The sequence below is a fragment of the Pangasianodon hypophthalmus genome, chromosome 11 (genome assembly GCF_027358585.1).
Source record: "Pangasianodon hypophthalmus isolate fPanHyp1 chromosome 11, fPanHyp1.pri, whole genome shotgun sequence".
Classification (NCBI taxonomy): domain Eukaryota; kingdom Metazoa; phylum Chordata; class Actinopteri; order Siluriformes; family Pangasiidae; genus Pangasianodon; species Pangasianodon hypophthalmus.
Genome location: NC_069720.1, coordinates 970,535 through 990,534, shown reverse-complemented (window position 1 = coordinate 990,534; position 20,000 = coordinate 970,535). Strand labels below are relative to the sequence as shown.

General features: G+C 40.0%; 3 protein-coding genes across 4 annotated transcripts in view; all 3 read right to left on the bottom strand.

The window, feature by feature from the left end:
* Window positions 1-5,861, bottom strand: part of vrk3 (VRK serine/threonine kinase 3) — a 10,026-nt gene extending 4,165 nt beyond the window's left edge. The window contains exons 1-8 of the mRNA XM_034308732.2: window positions 5,383-5,861; window positions 2,538-2,678; window positions 2,347-2,454; window positions 2,057-2,191; window positions 1,573-1,628; window positions 1,385-1,451; window positions 288-369; window positions 73-175 (exon numbers count right to left, since the gene is read on the bottom strand). Coding sequence (XP_034164623.2) covers window positions 73-175; window positions 288-369; window positions 1,385-1,451; window positions 1,573-1,628; window positions 2,057-2,191; window positions 2,347-2,454; window positions 2,538-2,678; window positions 5,383-5,596 — 906 coding nt within the window. The 5' untranslated portion in view covers window positions 5,597-5,861. The remainder of the gene's footprint in view (window positions 1-72; window positions 176-287; window positions 370-1,384; window positions 1,452-1,572; window positions 1,629-2,056; window positions 2,192-2,346; window positions 2,455-2,537; window positions 2,679-5,382) is intronic.
* A 724-nt stretch (window positions 5,862-6,585) lies between these two features.
* On the bottom strand, window positions 6,586-14,748 carry LOC113536732 (uncharacterized). Its single transcript, XM_026930863.3, has 4 exons — window positions 14,743-14,748; window positions 10,075-10,429; window positions 8,712-9,194; window positions 6,586-8,087 (listed from the first exon to the last, which is right to left on the bottom strand). Exons 1-4 carry the CDS (start codon window positions 14,746-14,748, stop codon window positions 7,693-7,695), a joined length of 1,239 nt encoding a protein of 412 aa, XP_026786664.2. The 3' UTR covers window positions 6,586-7,692.
* Window positions 12,664-20,000, bottom strand: part of gfod2 (glucose-fructose oxidoreductase domain containing 2) — a 9,237-nt gene continuing 1,900 nt past the window's right edge. The window contains exons 2-4 of one of the 2 annotated variants that reach the window (XM_034308457.2): window positions 18,446-18,699; window positions 17,345-17,523; window positions 12,664-15,513 (exon numbers count right to left, since the gene is read on the bottom strand). In XM_034308457.2, coding sequence (XP_034164348.2) covers window positions 14,842-15,513; window positions 17,345-17,523; window positions 18,446-18,698 — 1,104 coding nt within the window. In that variant the 5' untranslated portion in view covers window position 18,699 and the 3' untranslated portion in view covers window positions 12,664-14,841. Of the gene's footprint in view, window positions 15,514-17,344; window positions 17,524-18,445; window positions 18,973-20,000 lie in introns of both variants that reach the window. The other variant, XM_026930352.3, reaches the window with a different exon arrangement.

Here is a 20,000-nt window from a genome sequence, read left to right as displayed (position 1 = left end):
AAGAAAAGAAACAAAGGGGAAAGGAAAGGGAGTGAAGGCAAACAAAAAGAAAAGAAAAGAAAAGAAGCGTACTAATCGCAGTGCCAGCTGCAGGACTTCTCTCTCACTGAGACTCTCCCTCTGTGTGTCCAGAACTGACTGCAGAGTGCAGCCCATATCAGGAAATATCAAAAACCTGCAGTGTGACACACACATACACACATTAACACACACCCACACACGCACACACACACACACACACAAAGAACTTTCATGTTTATATTTCACACACAGACGTGTACACACACCTGTAGGTTTCATGAAGACCAAAACCAACACATGATGGAATTCCGAGGAAGTTCAAACCGAGTTTCTTCATCCACTTCTCCACTGAAAAGACACACAGACACACACACACACACACACACACACACAGACACACACTTCAGTAAGAATCGTTTAGAATATTTTACATCTTTTATAATCAACGTTTGTGTAAACCAAACTGAGCTAAAAGCTTTCTGCTAGATTTTTTGGAAACTCTGATTTTCTTTCTTATGCTGATCTCCAGTAAAGTGCAAAGCGCATTCCCGACACACACAGCTCATTTGCATTGAGCGACGCCCACAAAACTCCATAAAAGGTAAAGTGCACAGACAGCTGGGAGCACGAAATGAGCGATCAGGGTAAAGACTGAAAATCAGGAGTGAAAAAATTAATTAATTAATTAATTATTATTAAAAATATTTAATAATATATAATAATAATAATAATAATAATAATAATAATAATAATAATAATAAGCGAGCGCTAAATCCTGCATCATCTGAGGTGTTTGTTTACGGCTTATGGCTCTGCGCAGACACAGCGGCTCGTCCTCCGCTTATACACCGCCGTTTCTTTCATCATATCTGAATGATTAGTTTTATTTGTATTAATTTATGGGTGTGTCTCGGCTTTCGTTCTTTACTTTTTATATTCTTTAATTAAAGCCAATAAAATAAAGCGACTGGTTTTGAGTAAATGTTGTGGACGGAGCTCTGAGTCCCTGAGCGAGTGAACTAGCATGAGGACGTGTTTCTGATCGAGACTCTAAAGCTCTTCTATCAGTCGCTCTGGATAAGGGCGTCTGCTAAACGCTGCAAACGTCATAAACACAAACAGTTTAAACTCCACAGAATATTCCAGAGAGAAAAGTGCAGTAATCCCTGCAGATTATAGGATCTGAAGTCCATCAGGTCGAAGTTTGCATCACGTAAATTTACACACACTCTGAATTTACAGGATTCTCACAAACACCAAATTTCTTGTGTAAAGACTCAAACTAATGATTTATGAATAAATCTGTTTGAATTCCAGCTCGATAAATGAGGCTCATTGTCAGGACGTGAGGTTACACACCGACCTGCAGCAGGTTTGGCAGCTCTTTGGAGAAAGTTCTGTTCGTTAAACAGCTGTCCATCTTTGGCACCCTGAACAAGAGAACACACACACACACACATACATAAATATATATATATACAGGATATAAACACACACACACACCCTGCTTGCTATTTATACATTATATATAATGTGTGTGTCGGTTCTCACCAGTCTCATTATGTGTTTCGAGTCATTAGATGAGCTCCGTACACCAACCTGTTGCACTGAACACACAACCAACAGATCACAGTTTTAATACACACACACACACACACACACACACACACACACACACACCCCAAATGAAACTTTTAATCGTACAGTTTTACACGTCACTCTTCACCCGTTACTGTTCTCATGCTGCGTTTAAAAATGCTGATTGTAAATTTAAACACGTTTCCAGACCCAATATAATGATATCCTTTACGACCCAGAAACAGACTCCACCCCCTTGTCAAAAGCAAAGCTCCTCAGCCCCGCCCCTTTTCCTTATACGTCAAATCCTAAACTCTTCATTTCTGTGATACGCTTCAGGAAAATGGGATTGATCCGCCACACTGTCAGCCCGAGCTCCTTGTTCACGTTATCCGCTCTAAACCTTTACACACCGCCCCTTTAATATTTGGTCAGTGTTGGTGCGGATCAGGCGTACCCTCGTACGTCAGCTCCACGTCCGTCTGATTCAACAGCTTCCCGAGTCTCCATTTCTTTCCTGACTGATCACAAAACTCCTGTCCTTCCTGCACAGGCTCCACAGCACACGCTCGCTTTGTCCGCTTAGCTTTGCCTTTACACCAAGACAACAAAACACAACAGCAGGATTACTGACATGGCTGGAAACTAAACTATGTTTGTTTCATTTTTACAAGATTTTAATGAGTTTGAATGACAGCTGAGAAAAGGAGAATAATATTTTTCTATAATGTCATATTCTTCCATCACCTGAGGGCGAAGTCTGAGGAGGCGGAGAAAACACTTTCTTTTGTTCTTCCTCCTCTTTCACTTCCCGGGATGCTTTTCGTTTCTGAGGCGAAGCGACAGGATTCTGATCTGAAATCCGAAGGGAATTTATAAGAACTTTCTGATTTAGTCTAATCAAATCAAATCCGTGTGAAATTGTTCAGATCTCTCACCCTTGTTTGCTGCAGGTTTAGGTGGAGTGGATAGACTGCAGGTTTTCCTGCCCGTGGCTCTGCGTGTGGATTTGATGGGAGAGCGAATCAGTGCTGAGGAGGAAGAGGAGGAGGAGGAGGAGGAAGGATCACCAGAAGCATCTGTACAGAAAGAACAAAATGGAGCTGAATGTAATCCTTTATATACAGCTGTTAATTTAGACACAGCAACATGCTGAGCTTCATTTCAAAGCGGGTTTTCAGTTGTGTTTTATTTTTATCATTTTAACAACAAAGCGCTGTTGAATTCTGGATTCTGATTGGTCAGAAGCAGATCTGTACACACCCAGTATTCCGAGGATAGACTCCGGATCCCTGATCAGGATAAAGCGCTTACTGAAGATGGATGGATGGATGGATCTGTAAACTCACCGCTTCACCTTTATAACTGCTTCCACACTCTATTCACCTGCACCAGGTGGAATTTTCAGCCTCATCATCACCTTTACAGTGAGAGACTCAGAGCAAAACTCTGGCTTTTGTTTCCTTTCAAATCATTTTTAGGTGTTTTCAGTTTTGTCACATGCTAGTACTGTGGTCTTACAGTCACACTCTCTGAGTTTCAAGAGTCGTTTATTTGTCAATTGCACAGCTACACTGGACTTTGAAATGCTTGTGACGAGGCTCAGATTTAGACACTAACAGAACAAACATATTTGGACGTGAGTGTTTGAGATGATGCTGTAATGTAATAAAGTAAATGAGGTAAAAGAAACAGTGGTGTACGATGGCAGAGTAAAAGTGATATCAGGCAGAACAGTAAATACAAGTACAATAAATAGCACATAATAAATCTGAATGTAAATATCTAAGTGTCTGGAAGTGTCAGTAATAAAGTGTCGCAGTGCTAGATGAAGTAATTTATTGGCATTGCTATCAGATGCTGAAGTGTACGTGTGGCGGAGCTGCAACTGCGGAAAGCCAAAGAATCACAGACATTTAAGATATGTATTTTTGTTTTGTTTGTTTTTTATGAAGTTAAGAAATATACACAGTTTTGTGCAAAAGTCTTAGGCACGTGCAAAGAAATGCTGTGGAGCAAAAACACCTTCAAAAATGATTAAATTAAATGTTACTACATTAAAAAAATCCTATAAAGAGCAGTAAACAGTAATAAATGAAACAAAGTCAGTATTTAATGTGACGATCCTTCACTTTAAATAAATAAAGCAGTAAATGAGGTGCAGTGTGTGCAGTTTTATAAGGAAATGAGCTGGAAGTGTTACTGAGCATCTTGCAGAAGCAGCCACAGTTCTTCTGGAGACTTTGACTGTCGACTCGCTTCTTATTTCTGCAGCGAAACCCAGCAGCCTTCATTCTGTTTTTATCTGAAAAGTGTCTCTTATGGAATCTGCTGCTTTCTTTACTGACATACAAACATTTTTCTGTAACATTTCATTTTGTGCTGGAAAACTAATGTTTGGAATCTAAAAGGTTTTTGTACTGAATCAATAATGTAGAAGTCAGAAAATAAACATCTATAACAAAGTTTGTACTAAAAAAAACATTGTGCCTGAGACTTTTGCACAGTGCTGTATATGCATCCTAATTACTTTATTTATTAATGCAACTCTACAATATGCATTACTTACAATTATAGATTGTATTAATGCACACTGCATGCAACGTATACAGTATTAAAATATTATTATGTTCCACTGATAGTAGAGTTTTCAGCGTAATAGAGCTTGTGTCTGATACTGTTCGAGGTTGAATATTATTTTTGACAAATTGTGCAGTATAGAAAGTTAATAATGTTTTTTTTTTTTGGTTCAATGGGTCAAATAATAAACTCAACGGTTTCAGAATTATGTGGTAAAAATGGTAAAACTTGGCTTTACACCATACAGTCACTGACTCTATAATCAGCTATAGTTTATAGCTATAATTAGAGCACTACTGTAGAGCATATCCAGTCCTGCTCCCAGACTTTATTCAAACCTTTTTTTCATCAATAATTAGGTGATTCAGGGCAGCTATAATTATGAAATATTACACGGTATGTAAGATGCCACCAGCTCAGTACAGCTGAGGACACTGTCAACTTTTGAAGAAATTCCACCTTAAACTTTGCCTTTATGGCTATATGTATTATAGACACCAATAACTGACACTTAAGTTGCTCTAATTATGAAATATTTCATACTTCATACATCAGCAGCTTATAGTAGAGAAGTTCTCAGAGTCTAACTCTACAATTTGTGGGATTACAATTATACTTCAGGGCATTTTTACTGACCAATTCTGGAGAAATTCCACCTTAAACTTTGCCTTTATTGTTATTTTACAGTTATTCATGTGGCTCTAATGATGGACTGCTCCATAGCTCATTAATGCAATCAGTAGAGTATAGTAAAGAAACTTCCGGAGTGTGATATTTACTGTCAACTTTTGGAGAAAATCCACCTTAAACTTTGCCTTTATGGCTATATGTATTATAGACACCAATAACTAACACTAAGGTGGCACTAATTATGAAATATTCCATAGTTCATACATCAACTCTACAATTTGTGCGATTACAATTATACTTCAGGGCATTTTTACTGACCAATTCTGGAGAAATTCCACCTTAAACTTTGCCTTTATTGTTATTTTAGTCATTCAGGTGGCTCTAATGATGGACTCATTAATGAAATCAGTAGAGTGAAACCTTGGCATTATTGCTATATTACAGTCATCAACAGCTGATATTTGTGTGACTCTAATTATGAAACATTCCACAGTTCATGCATGTGATCAGTTTATAGTTTTTAGCTGCAGTAAGCAGTGTATAGAAGTGTACTACAGGAGAGTGTATTTGTACCTGTCAGGGTGATGTCCTGAGTCAGGACAGGGGCTGTACTCATTAACCCCACCTGTGTGCTGAGCTTACACACCGCATCAGGTGCCTCTGACAACTCTGTGTTTGTGGATTCAGGAAGATCTAGCAGGCTGGGCAGCTTCTCTCCACAGCACGGACAAAACCTGAACCCAGGCTGCAGTTTAGAGCCGCAGTGTGGGCAGAAATGTAAAGGCATAATGGAGGATGTTCTCTAACAAAACAATCGCTGCTTAATTAAGTCAATAACTATCTCATAATTAACTTTTCTTCGTCTGGATGCTTAAATGGATTCAAATCACATAAAAAGGAAGCACAGCAGCACGAGAAATAGTCTGTTTTTTTTAAATAAATGTGAATAAACCTGGTCTGAAAGCTGTGCTTCGTTATCTAGGGAAGTTAACAGTCAGCCATTTTGAGTGCGTCACGTGACTCAGCAACGGCGCGCGGTAAGGGACAAACTAGCTGTGTTTGTTTATGAACCTTATAAATGCTTTCGCGATGCTGAAATCGAAAAATACATGTTTTGGGATTAAGAGATTCCATTTTTCTTCAAATTTGGTTAACAAAATACGCATTCAGTGTATGCTGCTTAGGAGAAAACAACCAAAAAGGGCTTTTAATGTTGCTTTCGTTCAGTTTTTTATATTAACATGTGGATATTATCAATACCAGGACTATTAACAAAACAAACCAGATTATGAGATTATGTAGTCTCTCAGACACAGCTCGGTTTATACAATAGCAATAGTTTTTTATTTGTTTACAGTTTATAAAGCTAACACACACGTCTCTTACCAGATATTTGTGGTATTTTTGTCCCTGATATCATTGTGAAAACTGCTTATTTCATATCCTATGTTGTAGTAAAGACTGCACAAGGTCTATCATTAAATAATAATTAAAATATAATTAGTTTTGTAAAGTTTGTTTATGGATTTTTCTATGATCGTGAATGCGGAAGTTCGCGCATGCGCAGTAGCGCCGACTGAGTCTAAGATGCTTGAACACTTTTTCTTTTAGAAATTAAATAAAAGAAACAAAATGAGGATAACTTCAAACACACGCCTATTTATTCATGAATTCATATTTAACCTCATAATCAGGGCTCATGTGGCCTTTATTTATATTTAAAACTAGAAATTAACCCCTGAGTTTGTTGGGATTTAATGATTTGTACGATGAAAATGTTTCTAAAATGTTTTTATTTAATCAGGAGTGAACATGCATGTAGTTCAGGATTTATAGGAATAGGATTTATAGTTTCAATATTACCAGGGCCAAGCTGATTTTTTTTTAAAAATTATAATAATTAGAATTCATTTCTGCTACTTTTGAAAATACAATTGGATGTTTTTTTTTAAAAAACAGTTGTATATTTTATGCTTTATGCATAAAATAATGGATACACATTATGAACATAAAACATTTCTCCTACACGAGAGACGAGTGATCTCGTGTCCCGGTCAACTTTTAAAAGCCTCGCTTTGTGTTTCATTTATAAAATGAACCAAAGATTAAAAAAATAATAATAATAATTATAATAATAATAATAAAAAATAATAACTTGCTACCCTGTGGGACAATTACACACAAAAGGCTAATAATAATAATAATAATAATAATAATAATAATAATAACAATAGTAATAGTAAATCTAGGTGTAACAATATTCAGGAAATACAATTCACAATTTAGTTAAGATCTTTTTTAGTGATGCTTAATTTCAGGTTTAGTCGAATACAATTCGAATACAGACGTTTTTACTGAAAGATGGGGTCGTGGAAAGGTCAGATCATTAACGAGGAAATGGTTCAAAATGAAACAAAACTCAACCGGAACACCGATGTAGTAAAATCAGATCCGCTCAGGGGTCCCGGTCCACCGCCGGATGGGGCAGAGGGGTGCCAATACTTTATACATTGAGAGAGAGAGAGAGAGAGACAGAGGCTACTGTCAGGTTTCAGAGTGTAACACCGGAGAGACACTGATGCGATTAGAAAAAGGACGGCTCGGTGACAGGAGTGTGTGAGAACGCTGTATTGAGTTCTGCAGAACTTACAATGTTAAAAATTACACAGTGAAATGCATCGTTTACAGGAAAATCTCCTCCCTCACCTTCATCATCATCATCATCATCATCATCATCATTAGGTCTCATCATGGAGTACGTCCAGAGAGGGGAAACAAAAAAAAAGGCAAAGTAATGAAATCTGTCAGCTACGTTCACTAAACATTTTAAAAATTACAAAGAACTGGAAAGATCCTGCATGGACAGTGAAGCGTTAAGACGAATCAACAGTTGTAAAACTCGGACACTTGGCCCTGTATGTGTCCCTCTCTATGCATCTCCTGTCTTTGTCTCTCCAAATCCTCCCTCTCTTTCCGAAACTCCTCCTTGGCCTTAAACAGCTCCTCCCTCTCCTTCTGGAGTTCTTCTTTTTCCTTCTGGAGCTCCATCCTGACGGTTTCCAGCTCCTCCTTTTCCCTCTTCAGTCTGTGATGTTCGTCCTCCTGCTCGCGTTTCTGGTTCTGAAGCGCTCGCCGTTCCGCGTCCAGCTCTCGGATCTGCTGCATTAAATCCCTCTGCTGCTGCAAACTCCGTCCCTCTTCCTGCTGCACGCGTCTCAACGCCTCCGTCAGCTCGCGCTCGCGCTCCAGGATCCGCCGCCCGTCGCTCCAGTCGACTACTGACACAGACGGACAGCGCGAAATTATTTAATTCACTGAAAAGACTTTACTGCGTTTTAAACAGCTGGAAAAATATACTGGGGGAAAAAATTTAATTGAAAATAATAAATTAAAAAAAAAAAAAAAAGAATAAATTATTGTAATTTAAATAAATAACATTGAATTAATACACAATTTAAAAAAAATTAAGATATCGTGCATTTAAAAATACAAACAATAAAATAATACCTAATATATAAAATAAATTAATGAAGAAAAATACAAGAATTTAAAAAAATAAAATAAAATACTGAAAATGTCAGAGCTGATCAAAACATTTGAATAAAGCGGGGGGAAAAAGTAAATAAAAAAAAATTTCCATTTCTTAAGTACAAGTAAAAAGAGAGAGACAGTGAGAGAGAGAAAGAGAGACAGAGAAAGAGCGAGAGAGAGAGAGACAGAAAGAAAGAGACAGAGAAAGAGCGAGAGAGAGAGACAGAAAGAGAGAGAGAGACAGAAAGAGAGAGAGAGACAGAAAGAGAGAAAGAGACAGAGAAAGAGCGAGAGAGAGAGAGAGACAGAGAGAGAGAGACAGAGACAGAGCGAGAGAGAGAAAGAGGAGAAGTTGTTGAGGAGATGTGTACCTGTTAGGCTGCTGCTGAGCGGGGACGGAACGATGCGGCCGGCGGGAACGCTGCGAGTTTTGGGCGAGGTCGCAGGGACGTAATCGGGATCCTCGTTCTTGCGTTTGGGGGGTCGTTTCTGCGAGTGCTCCTCGAGCTGGGCGTACTCGGCCGGGTGCTTGTTCTGCAGGTGTCTGATGAGGTTGCTGGTGCTGCTCTGGTGCTGGATCTTCTCCATGCACAGCAAACACAGCGCCTTCTTCTCCTGGTCCACTTTGCGGTAATGAACCCACACCGCGCTCCACTTGCGCGAGGTCGGGGTTTGGTTCGGGGCGGGGCTGCCTTCCTGAGTCCCTCTGCCCTCGCCTTCGCACCCGGACGCCTCTCCTTCCGTCGCTGCTTCTCCCGCCGCGGCGCACAGGATTCCGCGGATCGCGCCGTCCATCTCGGCGTCTCCGACCTCGGCCGGGACTTCCACCTGCTGCTCGTCCATCATGACGGTCACTACGGAGACGGAGAGGTGAAAAGATCGGTCATAACACGAAGAACGATTATTTTAATTTATACTAAATATTAAGAATAATTATTTAACTAATAATAATAATAATAATAATGATAGAGACAGAGATGTGGATTCTGAATGAAAAATGACTCGTATTGTGCGTGTTTCTGTGTTTTACATCTTCATCCCTGAGACAGTCGATTCGATTCGATTCATTTCGATTCGGTCGGTTTAAAAGAACCGATTCTTTCGATCCGTTAAACGAAGTTCAAAATGAGTGATTCATCTGAGTGGAAGTGAACAGAGCCGCGCGCGCGCGAGACACTCGCACCGGATTAGCACGGAGTGTACCGAGCTGTTATTAACACTCTATAAACTCATATTTATGCTTTATTTATTATTAGATTTCCTGACGGTAAGTCTGAAGACGTGCAGGAGCAAAAAAAAATGGCGCCTGATGAAAAAAAAAAGCAGGATGCGGAGAAAGAAAGAACATTTAGCTGATATTAGCATCTAGCTAGCTAGTTAGCAAAACCTAGCCTACCTTACCCGAGCGCGCGCGCGATTATCAGTAAACTCCTAAATAACCGCTTCAGAGCGCTGATAAAAACAATTTTTAACTCGAAATAGGTTTTATAAGTAGCTTTTTTTTCACATGTTTGAATTAGCATGTTTTTTTAATGATAATATTCGCGTTGGCGCCAAGAGTTAGCTCGATAGCTTAGCCGATCTCCCAGAATCCTTATATAAATAAATAAAAAAAAGGAGCAGTGTCTATATTGTGTTATTGGTTTGAAACAAAGAAAGTGATATATATTTTAAAATATATATGTTTATAATAATAATAATAATAATAGTCTATAATCTAGCAGCAGTCCAAACCTTCTACACAGCCGTTATTATGGTTGGATGCGCTTTTTCCCGATGTGGATTTTCTTTTGTCCAAAGCGGAGAAATCATTCGGATGTTTCGCTCGTAAATGGCGAAGCATGTTGGTCGTGTGACCGAAATATAAAACCGTTTTCATACAAAGGAGACATAATACTCTTTTATCGTCCTCCGCTTGGAAAAATGACCACACTATGCTTCGTTTTCGTGCCGCCATTTGAGAGTTGGTTTTGTTCTGAGCGCTGTGACTGCGCCGCTCTGTACTGCCCCCTGCAGGAGCGGCGGTGTCTCTGCAGCGCCACACGCTAATATTCCTCTTACGCAAAGATGGCCGCGGGGAAGTCTGAAACTACTGTCGGGTAATCGCACCATTTTCATTAACAACTACACGATTTCCCCAGAGGAGTACAAAAATTATTTAAAATCAGTGGAGGGAAAAAAAAAATAAAAAATTCGAAATGGCACCTACTCACCTTACTTCACATACACACGGGTTTCATCATCACTCTGCGACAGGAGGGTCGTTCCGTCGCATTCGTTAGCTGGCTCACGCGCTCACTCACTCGCGCGCTCAACCTTAGCTAACTCGCTAAGCTCACAATTTCAATCCTAAGAACAGAAAAGTACCCGAGATAACCGTAACGCGAACACGTACAGCTGTACACGCAACTTTACAAAAACGATTAGCTCGCCACTTTCATTAGTTAAAAGTCTGAGGAGAAACCTGTAAAAGATGTTGCCATGGTAACTCGCGGTATTCCTCTGAGAGGAGGACAAGGTTGCGCGCGAATGAAACCAAACAACGCGGTGCATTATGGGAATTTCATCATCACTCGAACTCGTTAGCGAGCAAAAAATAAACTTCTGGGAGGAAAAGCTTATTTATATTATTTATACTGGAAAAAAACCAATCTGAAAATTATATGAAATAAAATGTACACTTTCTGCATTAATATCTGAGCAGGACAGGACGTGTATTAAAAGTATACAGTCGAAAAATGTATAGAAATAAAGCTATTGACTGACACTAAGTGATTCCCATTCAGCCCCTGTTTGCTTGTTTATTTGCTTGTTTGTTTGTTTACCCTTCAATAAATATCATTATTTTGGTTCTTTTGTAGCAAAAACTTTCTCATGAATGTGTAATAAACTGTGAAAGACTACAAATACAAAACCACAAGTGAATCACTCATTTCACAAACCAAATTTCTACTCAATTCTGAATGGAACTGTGAGAAAAAGTTTATTAATTACACTCTGTAACATTTTTATTTATTTATTTATTTCCTTCCTGGGTAGTAAATGTTATTTCCTAATTGCTTATACCACAAAAGTATAGATATTTTTCTATAACGTCAGTATAAATCCATGTTAATTGTGATTCGTATGTTGTTGTTTTTTTCTGATTTTATGCGATTAAAAAGATGCAAATTCACGCTTTTTCTCAATGACAACAGGTAAATCCAGTGTCCTGGTCAGGAAAGCAAAGTCTGAGGGGATTAATTGCCATTTTCTTTTGAGGCATAAGCAAATAGAAACTAACACTTACTACCCAGGAACAGAAATTGTGTTACATAGTGCTGTGTGTTAAATCAGGAAAACACGCTGTACATTAGATATCAGGAGCTGTTTTCCCTCTGATTTAACACGATTATGTGCTTTGGACTGTGGATGTGGTGGATGTGCTACAACAGCAGAAGACCTGAAACTGGACAGCTGAAGGTCTCCTGGTCTTTTTCTAGTCTTCAGCTGTCCAGTTTCAGTGAGTCTGTACCCATGATAGCCTCAGATTCCTGTTCTTGGCTGACAGGAGAGGAACCGGATGTGATCTTCTGCTGTTGTCGCTTATCCACCTCAAGGTTTAATGTGTTGTGTGTGCTGAGATGCTTTTCTGCTCACCACGGTTGTACAGAGTGATTATATGAGTTACTATAGACTTCCTGTCAGGCAGCTCAGACCAGTCTGCTCATTCTCCTCTGATCTCTCTCTCATCAGCAAGGTGTTTCAGGCTGCAGATCCTCCGCTCACAGGATGTTTTTTGTTTTTCGCACCATTCTGTATAAACTCTAGAGACTGTTGTCTGTGAAAATCCCTGCAGGAGATCATCAGTTTCTGAAAAACTCCAACCAGCCCATCTGGTACAAACATCCATGCCACGGTTAAAGTCACAGAGATCACACTCTTTCTTCATTCTGATGTTTGATGTGAACATTAACTGAAGCTCTTGACCTGCATCTGTACGATTTTATTCATTGTGCTGCTGCCACTTGATTGGCTGATTAGAGAACTGCATGAATGTGCTGGTGAACACTGATGAGTTCAGACTCTGCAGTAAATCCATCAGAGAAGTGCTTCAGTCAAGAGACAAGTCACGTTTTATACAGAGAAAACAGCTATTTAGGAGATTTCCAGAAGTTTCTGTGTGTGATTTTATGTTATAAAGGAAGATTATTTATAAAATCTCCACAGGAAATTTATCGCAATTATTTTAACACAAAACAGCCAAGACATGTAATACATTCTGAAGTATTTTATTAAACCCTAAAGGAACACTGTGTCTCTCTCTCTCTCTCTCACACACACACACACACACACACACACACACACACACACACACACACACACACACACACACACACACTTTTAGACAATAAATACACACCGGAAACCTCCGTGCAGCTTTTTAGACATATTAGTTTCTAAAACACCAACAGCAGAAGAAGACTCAGAGCAAGCGTCAGTTCAATAAACATTCTGCATAAATCCTGCATGAATATTCATATTCAGCCTAAAAAGTTTAAATAAAATAAAAATATTCACAGCTAAACACCTAGTTGTGTAGCTTAGAGTAGAGATAAAGGTGAACACACACACACACACACACACACGTTCTGTTTCCAGTGATGTAACTCCAGTGTTTCTTCAGTCCATATAAAAAAAGTTTAACTTTAAAAGATAATCAGCTTTAAGAGCTTTTCACACATCAGACAACAGACTACAATCTCGACTTCCTGTCTGAAAGGTCACAATTTCCCTCCACCGCTTAAAAAAATTAATAAACATTTATTAAATAAACCTTTTAACCACCTTTCTGATCAGTTCAGCCAATGATGTACATATCTGTATTATACTCATTAACCACGGTCCCTCATAAATAATAATAATAATAATAATAATAATAATAATAATAATAATTTCCACTTATAGAGCACCTTCCTCAAATTATAACAGAGAAAAAAGTTTATACAGGATACGAGTGTTACAGTGTGATATCTATTTTTAAAAAATCACGGTTTTATGGAATTAATAGTCCATCTAAAACCACACAATCTAAAGAAAAATATATTATGAAATCTTTGCACTTCCTTGTTTATATAAACAAACAAACAAACAAACAAAAACAACAAATCCCGGAATTTTCTTCTTTCTCAGGAAGATATGTCTGTGAACGAATTTTCCAGAAACAATCTCTCACATTGTTTGTATTTATCGCAAATCTAAACACCGAGAGACAAAAAAAAAAAAAAAAAAACAATGGTGATGGGTTTAGTTGTGGTCAGCATCGCCGTGAGCGCGCGCGTGTGTGTGTATGTGTGTGTGTGTGTGTGTTTGTGTGTGTGAGATAGTCGTAGTGTATGATGTATGATGAAGTTAGGAAGGTGCTCGGAGCAACAGCAGAGGCAGAAGTGGAATGTGTTTACAGCAGGAGCAGTGCATTGTGGGTATTGTAGTGAATAATGTTTGTTTTGTACGCAGTGGACGTGTGTGTAGTCGAGTAACAGACGGAAATTCTGTCAGAGGAATAAGAGGTGAGGTACAGCACAATATCGTAGTGTTGAGATTTATAAATCGGACTTGGTCACATTTCTAAAGTTGTAGACGGCGAGAGAAATGACATCACACACACTCTCTCATACACACACACACACACACCATACGTCCTTAATAGTGATATACAGTTCTGTGCAAAAGTCTTTGGCACATGTAAAGAAATGCTGTAGAGGAAAGACGCCTTCAAAAATAATGAAATTAAATGTTTCTACATTAAAAAATCCTATAAAGAGCAGTAAACAGTAATAAATGAAACAAAGTCAGTATTTAATGTGACGATCCTTCACTTTAAATAAATAAAGCAGTATCTGAGGTGCAGTGTGTGCAGTTTTATAAGGAAATGAGCTGGAAGTGTTACTGAGCATCTTGCAGAAGCAGCCACAGTTCTTCTGGAGACTTTGACTGTCGACTCGCTTCTTATTTCTGCAGCGAAACCCAGCAGCCTTCATTATGTTTTTATCTGAAAAGTGTCTCTTATGGAATCTGCTGCTTTCTTTACTGACATACAAACATTTTTCTGTAACGTTTAATTCTGTGCTGGAAAACTAATGTTTGGAATCTAAAATGTTTTTGTACTGAATCAATAATGTAGAAGTCTGAAAAAAGTTTGTACTGAAAAAAAAAATATTGTGCCTAAGACTTTTGCACAGTGCTGTATAAAAACACATCGTGTGTTGATTTTCTGTTTCTGCTTCGATCAGTCGGCACGTGATTCTCGCGTCTTCACTACAAAACTTGAGAACTTTCATGAACTCGGAGGTCGAGCGATTGCTGTCTGGTGTGTGGAAAGCGCTTTACGCCGCTGTACGCAGTGTTTAACCTAAAACAGACCGCCATGTTAGCAGAGTCAACAAACACCTGATGTGTGTATATATATATATTTACACGCCGCGGTGGTGTTAGTGACCCGTTCATCATTCAGTGGTCGCTTTAGTTCGGAGCGGTTCTGTGGTTCTGATTAGGATCTACATCGCCGGTTCTGACGTCCACGCTCTCCCACTCTCCGGTGCGATTTGACCTTTTGATGGCGTCCACCACCGTCTGAACGTACAGACCATCCTCGAACGTCGCCGCCATGGCGACGGGATGCCGCGCCCACGATCGCCGGTCCTCCTGCGCCTGGAAGGACAGACGGAGCTGAGTCACCATCGCTTTCAGTCCCGTGACCGAAGGCCCCGCCCCTGAGCCGCTGTCACTCAAAAGAAGCTCCTCCCCCTTCGTGCTGTTGCGCTGGCCGTACAGCTCGGTGCTTCTCGCCACCAGTCTCCCGGACGATCCCACCAGCATGACCTCGTGAAGGTCGGCGCCCGGGAGGTTAAAGTTCAACGTCACGTTGCAGACCACGCCCCCCGTCATGAGCAGCTGAAAGCAGGCGTAGTCGTCGGCCGTGACGGACCGAATCCCGCCGCCCGTTCCACCGTGACGCACGAAGGTCCTGAGCATTCCGTGCACGCGGACGGCCCGCCCCCCCGTCAGGTAGCTCAGGAGGTCGATGATGCAAGAACCGACCGTGTGCAGGCCGCCGCCCCCCATCAGCTCCTCCCACGCCCAGCCGTACGACTGACTCAGCAACGAGCCGCCGTACACACGCGCTTCACACACCTGCGGGGAAAAAACGAATCTCAGAATACTACACACGTCACGTCGCTGATCTTTCCTCATGTACAGATTCACTCGATCTGCAAAAATATTGCAAATATAAAACACACACGTTCCTGCTTATATTCACGCTAATATACTTCAATTATCGATTTCAGATTCATTCAGCAGACGCTTTTTTACTGTACGGATTAAAAACAAAAACAGTCAGAACAGGAAGTAAACAGCGTATGAACAAGATGTCGGCGCATGAACGTGAAACGTGAAACAGCATCGAAATTTCATCATTCAGTCGTCAGAACGCGTCAGTGACCCGTAACATCACGCTTCTGAACGTTGCCACAGTGACGGAAATTACAGCTCGCTCTTATCAGTTATTCCGATTATAAATAACATCAGCTAGAATCTAAAGACTAAAGAAAAGAGTTTAATAATAATGAGTTCTACGGAAGGTTTATGGGAAAAAAAACACTCATTGGCACCAATAAATAATAAAAACATTCCTGTGATAATGTACATGTTTAAATAATGAGCGTAATTGTTTTTTTTTGTTTTTTTTTTTAAATAGATTGTTTGTATGAAAATGAGTCAAACGGAAATCTTTAAAAGTGCGACATAAATTAGAACTGATGCGAATTTTATTTCTTCACTCGTTACATGCTGGACGAAATGGAGATTATTTAGAAAAGAAAAAAAAAAAAAACGATCCACTTTTGAGACTTCTAAACAATGCAAAATTAAAAAAAAAAAAAAAAAAAAGTTATAAGTTTGAGAACTTCAGCTTTAATGCAAGTCAACAGGAGGAAAAAAGAAATCAGTCTATTTACTTTGAAGAAAAAAGCAAAGAAGGGATGTTTTGTAAATAAAAAACAAACAAACAGATAGATAGATAGATAGATAGATGGATAGATAGATAAATAAATAGAACAGATGAGATTTTGTACATACAGCGGATATAAAAAGTCTACACTCATTTTTCTTTTTTTTTAAAGAAAAATAAATAAATTAAAAATAAATAAAAATAAATACATTTTTTAAAATAAATTAGAACTGATGCGAATTTTATTTCTTCACTCGTTACGTACTGGAACAATCGCGCTGGACGAAATGGAGATTATTTAAAAAAAAAAAAAAAAAAGATCCAGTTTTGAGATACCTAAACAATGCAAAAAAAAATAATAATAAATAAATAAATAAATAAATAAAAAAATTTTAAAAAAAGGTTTTCAGTTGATTTGCCCTAATAAACCTAATAAAAATAGAAGGAAGTTAGTAATTTTTTTAAAATTTTTTTTATATAGTTATAAGTTTGAGAACTTCAGCTTTAACGCAAGTCAACAGGAGGGAAAAAAAGAAATCAGTCTATTTACTTTGAAGAAAAAAGCAAAGAAGGGATGTTTTGTAAATAAAACAAACAAACAAACAAATAGACAGATAGATAGATAGATAGATAGATAGATAGATAGACAGATAGATAGATAGATAGATAGACAAATCAGAAAGCTAGAACAGATGAGATTTTGTACATACAGTGGATATAAAAGTCTACACACCCTGTTAAATGGCAGGATTTTTCTTTTTTCCCTTCGAAATAGTTTCTATTTGTATTTTGGTTGCTGTTTCATATTAAAGGTGAAAAAAGATTCAGAAATTATTTATCTTGGGTTCATTTTTATGTTAATAAAAACACACAGGGGTATGTAGACTTTTTATATTCAGTGTAAACACTCGGTCACAGCCTGATGAATGTGATGATAATCCAGTGTATGAACTCGTGTGAAAGGTGTGTGTGTGTGTGTGTGGGGTGTGTGTGTGTGTGTGTGTGTGTGTTCACCTGCAGCGTGCCGCAGTACCCCTCCGCGAGCAGCCTCTTCATCAGGACGAAGGCGGGCAGGAAGCGCAGCGCGTTGTTCATGATGCTCATTAACTGCGGGTAATACCGCGCCGCCGTCACCATCATACAGGCGTCTATTAGCGTAGCAGCCTGCTCGCTGATCACGTTCTTTCCGATCCCTGCACACACCGATACGACATCCGTCTACTTACAGCGGCTGAAATAAGATCCGTGCGCCAGTAAAGAGAAAAAAAACTCATCTGTGCTCGACGTTTAATAACAACGCACCTCATTTATCACTCTGGATACGAATAAAATTATTCGTAAATCGTTCTCAGGAGCGTTTACTTAGGAAATGCGGTTACTCACATCCTACGTCTCGCTCCTGAGTTTGTCAAATTTACGAATAATTTACGATCGTCTTCAAATCGTAATAATCGTATAACTTTATTTACGGATTACGCGTTCAGGTTTAAATCACTTATTAATAAATTTCACTTACACACCGATTTAATCAACATTTCCTGAACAAATCTACAAATGAACACAAATAAAACCAGCTGTTCAAGCAGGACAAAAGTAATGGCACCCTACAACAGGAGGAGGAGGAGTTGTTAATGTGCGTCTACAGTAGCTGCAGTGGCCGAGCTGCATTATTGGAAGATTTAGCGCATCCCACTCTTAGGAGGCGTTCTTTCACTGTTTAGTCGCCATTGTGTCGTTTTCAGCTCTCTTTGCCCTTTATGGTGTTTTGTGGGTGGGGCTAAATGCGCTTAATGCTGATTGGCGTTTATCAGCATACGCATGAAGTGAGGACGAAGAAAATCTGAAACTTTTACACACAACTTCTATAAGAGACGTAATAGAGGTTTCATTCTTGTTATCAGCACAATTTTTTTAAATTAAATGTTCAGGAAACAATTTGTCAACATGGGAAGAACAATTCCTTCAGGCCTCTGTGTGTGTGTGTGTGTGTGTGTGTGTGTGTGTGTGTGTGTGTGCGCACAATACTGGGTGCGGTTGAGGAAGGAACACAACCCATTCGGTCCAGTACACAGACAGCTGAGATAAAGAAAGCGAGAGACGAGTATAAAGTCTCACCCAGTGCCTTCACGGCGATCTGGCGTGTGTGCGGCGGCGGCGTCAGAATGCACACGAGGTGGACTTCCTGTCTGAGCAGGACGTCGTCTGATTGGCTGGTAGAGAAGGGGATGTTGAGCTCATTAGCCAGACGTTCTGCTTCCTCCTGCGTCCGGCCCCAGACGGCCTGAACCGGAAAACCTTCCTCCTGCAGCAAGGGCACCAGGGAGCGTACGGTCTGCCCCGTTCCAAACACACCCACGCCCGGCAACATTCTGCTCAGCACACACACACACGCGCACACACACACACACGCACGCGCACACACACACGCACGCGCACACACACACGCACGCGCACACACACACGCACGCGCACACACACACGCACGCGCACACGCACACACGCACGCGCACACACACACACACGCGCACACACACACACACACACACACGCACGCGCACACACGCACACGCCTGCTGCACTCACACTCAGTCAGCCATTACACACGTCCTGTTTAAAGCTGAAATTCCAAACAAGAGATAATCCTGCAGAGAGAGAGAGAGAGAGAGAGAGAGAGAGAGAGAGAGAGGGGGAAAGACAGAGAGAGCGAGGGACAGAGAGAGTGAAAGAGAGACAGAGGAAGAGAGAGAGCGTGGGAAAGAAAGAAAGAGTTTAGAGTGAGTGTGAGTGAGAGAGAGAGAGAGAGAGAGAGGAAGAGAGAGAGAGAGAGGGGGGGGGAGAGAAGGAGAGAGAGAGGAAGAGAGAGAGAGGGGGGGAGAGAAGGAGAGAGAGAGAGAGAGAGGAAGAGAGAGAGAAGGAGAGAGAGAGAGGGGGAGAGAAGGAGCGAGAGCACATAATTGTCAGATCAGTGTTCAGCTGATGAAATAATTAAACTGAGGAAAGTGAAAGTGAGCAGAAACTGATGATTAAATTGCGACAAAAATCATTTGATTAATGCAGTTAACAAAGTTAAGAAATGGTACGACCCGTCGCGGGGGTGTTCCAGACCACGACTCACTGACTCACTGACTGACTGACTGACGTTTCTCTGGAAAAACACACACACACTTTTTCCAGGAAACCCCGTGTAGTGCGCACGATGGCTATAATATAATCACTGATCTCTGTCTACGCTCTCGTCCTCATCTTCATCCTCATCATCTACATCCTCATCTTCATCTACATCCTCTTCTACATCTACATCCTCTTCTACATCTACATCCTCTTCTACATCTACATCCTCTCCTACATCTTCATCCTCTTCTACATCTACATCCTCATCTTCATCCTCATCTACATCCTCATCCTCATCTACATCCTCATCTTCATCCTCATCTTCATCCTCATCATCTACATCCTCATCTACATCCTCATCCTCTTCTACATCTACATCCTCATCTTCATCCTCTTCTACATCTACATCCTCATCTTCATCCTCATCATCTACATCCTCATCCTCATCTACATCCTCATCTACATCTTCATCCTCTTCTACATCTACATCCTCATCTTCATCCTCTTCTACATCTACATCCTCATCTTCATCCTCATCATCTACATCCTCATCCTCATC